This window comes from Triticum urartu, unplaced genomic scaffold, assembly GCF_003073215.2.
Source record: "Triticum urartu cultivar G1812 unplaced genomic scaffold, Tu2.1 TuUngrouped_contig_4718, whole genome shotgun sequence".
In the NCBI taxonomy this organism is placed as follows: Eukaryota; Viridiplantae; Streptophyta; class Magnoliopsida; order Poales; family Poaceae; genus Triticum; species Triticum urartu.
In genome coordinates, this window is record NW_024115330.1 from 842 (window position 1) to 6,552 (window position 5,711).

The 5,711-nt window shown below is 45.0% G+C and overlaps 1 protein-coding gene across 1 annotated transcript; it reads right to left on the reverse strand.

Annotated features, from left to right (window-relative positions):
• Positions 1-2,073: 2,073 nt before the first annotated feature.
• LOC125528217 (anthocyanin regulatory R-S protein-like) lies at positions 2,074-5,696 on the reverse strand. Its single transcript, XM_048692717.1, has 5 exons — positions 5,423-5,696; positions 5,272-5,328; positions 2,922-3,590; positions 2,425-2,817; positions 2,074-2,333 (listed from the first exon to the last, which is right to left on the reverse strand). Exons 1-5 carry the CDS (start codon positions 5,489-5,491, stop codon positions 2,262-2,264), a joined length of 1,260 nt encoding a protein of 419 aa, XP_048548674.1. The 5' UTR covers positions 5,492-5,696; the 3' UTR covers positions 2,074-2,261.
• Positions 5,697-5,711: the final 15 nt, after the last annotated feature.

Sequence of the window (5,711 nt, forward strand, 5' to 3'; positions counted from 1 at the left end):
AATGTGATTTTTAACCAGCAACATGGACCTGCCACTCATCTGTACTGCCTGTCTTCTTGCTAAAATAAGTTTAGTAATACTGCTATGCACATGCCATACCCACAGCGCCAATAAGTAACAAGTATGGTAGCCTAATCAGTAGCGCACCTTACCGCCTTAGTTGCATCCTGATGCTTTACATCCTCTAGATGTTTTTCTGATTTTTTATTTATTTTTGCATCCTCTAGATGAACTCTTTTTACTGAACCTTCTACCATTGTTGGTAGCTGATTTTTGGAAGTCCAAGCAGCTGAACGTTTTACAGATTCATATATACCCCCTGTAACGAAGAAGTGGGTGTTTCCATGGATGGATCGGGTTTAATCTATGCATATATATCACGCTTGAGGTCATTGTATTTTGTGCCAAAATTTAATCTTAGATTAAACTAACAAAATATTAATGCATGTAGGAATGACAACTGTTTTCAGAAGCAAAAAACTTGAATTGGGAATGGAACCCTTGATGGATTGATGTTTGCTGAAGAAAGTCCTTGCAGCAAAGAAGAACATGAAGCAGGTTTTCTATTTTTTACAAGTATTTCCTTTTGTTCCTAATTGTTGTCCCTTTCGTATGGAAGCTCTGAAACAAAATGAGGTGGCCTAAAATTAAGGATTAATTCTTTTGATAACTGATTTGAGAAAACAGATTCATGGAATATAAGTACAAGGTAGACTGTAGCATTGATCATTGCTATCCTGTACATACAGTCCAACCAACTGCTCCGAGAGGAACCAAGGCGACGTGCAAGTTGGCGTCTGTGAAGCTTTGTCGGAGCCATTCGCCTTTCCTGCTCTTCCAGAGCCACAAGGAGAGCCTAAAAGTCAGGGTACCACTCGCTTCTCCAAAAATTTGTATAATCATTAGAAGTTTAGAACCAGTCAAGCCAAAATTATGAAGTGGAATGCATTTGTAGGCAGAAACGTGTCCGGCTGTCGTACGAGAAGTGTGCACGCCTGAGGATCCAGGGCGCCAATGGTGCGGAGTCGTTCGCCATCAAGAGGACCAAAGCTGCCATCAGTGACCACCGGATCAAGCTCAACATCTCCCTCACCTCTGTCAACGCCCTGTCCCAGAGGGTCGTCGCCGTCCACGATGAGCCCGCAGCTCGCGGAGCTCATCCAAATGTACGTGTTTTCATTATAGTGTGCTCGATTGATATCCCCAAGAACACTGCTGCCGCATGTGTTTGATTGATGTTTCTTGTTGCTGTCTTGTATGTATAGGCGGGCAAGGATGTGGCGACTCATCGGCGACGTGCACCGGGTGATGTAGTGCATAGCGGACAAGGCGAGCGTGCTCCTCTCGTTGTCGGCCACATGGTTGGAGGGAGGCATCAAGGGCTCGCTGCTACCGGGGCGGTCACATGCACAATTTATATTGATATATCTTATTTTGCCAAACAGCAAGATATATGCTCCTGATGCTATTAACTTGACATGGAATTTCAGTTTCTTTCACATGATACATCAATAAATATATAGAGATCCAGATGTGTTGCATTTCCGCTGGTTTCTTCTATTATAAATGTCAGTTTTTTCATAGCAACATTGCATATATACAAAACACACTACTTTAAATAGGATAATAGAAGGGGCACGTCCTACTTAGCACCGTCTTGCTTTCGCTCAAGCGGCGCGCCACGGGCGCGCGTATATATGAAGGGTGTGTGTGGGTACACAAAGACAGAGCATGCTTCAGCAAATTATTAAGTACAGTTGACCATGGCGAAGTTTCATCACGTGATTTACTGCTTGTGTGCTGATCTGCTCGGCACCGGGACAGAGGGGGTGATCACGAGTGTATTTGGGCCATCACGCCCCACGTTCGCCTGCCTCCTCGGCCCGTAAGTGTGTATTTACCTTTGCATCACCTCGGCAATACATGTTCATGGTTCCATGTGTTTAATCCATGTTAATTGTTGTTTGTGAGCTGTGCACGAGATAGCATTTGCCACCTGAGTTGTTAGTTCAGACCTGCTGCATTTGATTTGATTTTATTTTTAGAAAAGAAGGAAAACCCCCGGCCTCTGCATCTAGGCAATGCATGCATCTATTTTATTAATTATTCATAAATTTTTTTATAAAATAATAGATCAGTAAGTCTGAAATCACCATCTTAGCAACATCTGTCGCTACTCCTATCAACTTCATGAAGGGTTGCCGATAGCCACCAAATTTACGAATCTACGGTACCAGTGTCACGCTTTCAACAACATCCTTTCATGGCCTGCGAATAGCTCTCTGAAGTGCTTCGCTAATCATCCCAGTTTCCACGACGCCGGGACCGGCAAACTGCAACAGTTCACCAAAGCTCGTCAGTAAATCAATATTGGCCTCCCATTAATGGTGCATCTCTATTGCCAGAACAAGCTTATTCCCAGACCTGAGCTCGTATCTTGAGAGCGAGGAGGTCGTCGGGCGTCGACGCGCGCACGGAGAGCACGTCCAGGCGGAGGCTCTTGATGGCGTCGAACACTTGTGTCATCAGCAGCTCCTTCCACCGGCATTGCACCTCCAGGAGCACCTCGTTGTCAGTCACGGTGACGTTGATGACACTGCTCAGGCCATCGTCCTTGGGGAGCACCCTCTCCGTGTCGTCCCCGCCGAGCTCTGATGCCTTTCTCTTAGAACGAGCTAACACCTTCTTCCCGCCGACTTCATGGCGTTTTCTGACAGCTGTTGTTCTGGCCGCCCTGTTGGATCCTAGCTCCTCCACCTTCTGTTCCAGCTCTCTGAGATAGGTTATCGTCTCAGCTAGGATGGATGCCTTGTCCACCTGCAATCACAATCAGAAAAAAAAGAGAAAAGAGTATGAAACACATCCATCTAGTACTTTTTTTCTTTTCTTTTACTTTTTGGTGGTGTGCGTGTACGTGTTACCTTGTGAATGGACGGGACCAATGACTTGAGAATCAGAAACATCTCGTTGAGCTTCTCCCGACGCCTCCTCTCCGAAATGACATGGTTTTTGGTGTTGGTACTTTCCTGAGCTCTCGCGGTGTCGTTGCCACCATTATTTTCCCATGCACCACCGGCCAAAGCTTTCTTCAGCAACTTCTGTGTCTCCCTGGCGACCAGCGTAGCCATGTCTTCGGCCGAGTCCCACGATCTCTTCCAAGCCGTAAAGCATGATGAGCGAGAGGGTTCAACGGAGCTCAAAGTGACAGCACCATTAGTGATCCCATTGGTGGCGGCAGGCGCCGGCGGCACTTCCGGCGAAGACATGATCTCAAAATACCCACCCATGGTCCAGTTTTCCTCGAGAGCACCCACGTCCAGCTCATCGTAGAGGCCGTAGAACCCGTTGATCTCCTTCGTGATTCGCTCAAGGTTGTCGTCGGATAGGCACTCGACCTCCCCTAGCTCAAGTTCCCCGGGTATCATCATGGCCATGGTGTTATGGTTGAGGACATCGAACACGATGTCAGCGTCCCCAGTATCGTCTACTGATGGGATGGAGTTCGGCTCCTCCGACTTCGAGCATGTTGGGAACTTCAGCTCCCAGAAAGATGTGCCGATCCAGTTTACCATGCCCTTGTCCTCCAAAACCTAGCAAATAAATCAATAGCACCTTGTTTTATTTTAACTTATTCAAAGGAGTGAACACCATGAAAGAAAGTACTACTTTTCAATAAGGTCCGCTACTTTTCAATAAGGTCCGACTTTAGAGAGGAGAGACATGAACTTGTTTTAAGCGTAGAAAAGGCATAGTGTCATTTTTCCGAATTCCTTAGAGAGAGTTGTCTTGTGCCATGCATGACTTGCATTTCGTTTGGTGGAGAACTGGAAAAACTCATGGACTGATTTGGTCTTTAGTCTTCATGACCTCATGGGGGAGAATCTAGGCAATTAATAGGAGCATTTGGTTCATCTTAAAGACAATTTTTGATGACAAACAATAACATGTTGTATTTCACCAAGGTACCGTCAAAAACTAAGGGACAACTAGTCAACAGGAGCGAATAAAAAAACAGTTTTCAATCGATTATGTTTGGACCGTTGGATCCACATCCAACGGCTAACCCCCCCGGCATGATCCCTTCTACCTCCATTGCCTCCGGCCCAGCCCACGTACCGCCGACTAGACTACATAGCCCCCCACCCTTCCTCGTGGCCGATGACATACTACCTTTCCCTTCCCTCTACATCGCCTATGTGGTCTGATGCCGCCTTCGGCTATCCCTCTAAACCTCCAAAGGCACTACAATTTCACCAAGGAGCCCGCAAACCCCACCCAAACCCATCAACCTCCGACTCCATCCACATGCGACGCCGCTACCTCGTTTGCGCTTGCCACGGCATCCGTCTTGTGACTCGGGGCTACACGTTGCTCTCTCCTAAATCAGCTGATGCAATTGAAAATTCCAGTTGCCTGTGTAATAGCAACTGCGATATACTAATGGGTTTAACTCAACCCAATTGTTGCACATGAGATTTGCCCCTGTAAGGGACGACGTGTATGCACCCTTTTTCACCGCCATTGCTGAATCCTACAGTTGCGAATTGACATGTTGTTCACAATTGACATGTCAACTTGAGAGCATCATCTAGAGCTTGAGACTCTACTCAGCCTGAAACTTTGAAAAATCAAAATGATAGTTACATGTTTCAAAAGAATTATGAAAATAAATCTACATATAGATATAGATCTCTTGTACATATATGTAACGTTTTATTAAGAGATATTGTAGCATGCATGTGAGCTACAAAAAAAAAACAGATGTCTGGATCTGGGAATACAAGTGCATCTACTATTTGCACTCTTTAGATCTACACATGCATGAGTATTTATCTTTGTTGTCTAGCAATATATGGAAAGATGTAGTATTCAAAGAAAATATACAGATACATATATCTGACACATTTTGCATTTCAATCTTACTAAATGTCACTCAACTGGGACTTTTATGTCTCAGTCGATTATATATTCGTGAGATCTTAATAATGAGATCTGTGTAAAAAAAATTAGTTTTTCTTTTTTTCTTCCATGTTATGTCACTTGACTGAGACTTGTTTAAGTCTTAGTCGACTGAGAGCTAGTCACACCCTTTGTGTTTTTTAACAAAGAGACTCTATGTAGTATGGCCGGGTTCACTTTCCATTTTTTTGGGTAGTTTGTTTGTCTTAGCTCGTGCCGAGAGGAGAGAACCACACACAGATTATACAAGTAGACTATGAAAATATGTTAAAAGGAGAACATCGTGTGCTTCATCATGGGACGAAAACTCACTGTGTTTGTTGTCCCCAGCTCAAGCACACCACCCATCAATGGAATGCAGGCGACTGTCTGAAAAAAATGTGATCCAAGATACGTGCAGTTAGGTTGAGAAATCTGATCTGAACAGTATGCACAGGTGATAAAGTGCATGGCGTGCGCTAACCTGGATAGACGCCGTCTGGTTCAACCGGCAGAGGTAGCATGCATGGGCGCCATACATGGTGGACATCATGATATTAGTTAACAATAGCTAAAGATATATAGGAGTACATATATAGATCGGGTGCAGATTAGAGAGTGAGTTAATTGCTCAACCAAGGATGCGGCTACACGTCAATCGATTGATTTTTCAATTAGGGTCACTCCACCGTTGTGGATCGTTGGATGAAGATTGTACGGCGCCTGGACCTTCTTCTTCCTCACCTCCTTCTTCCCAGATCGCCAAACGAGCC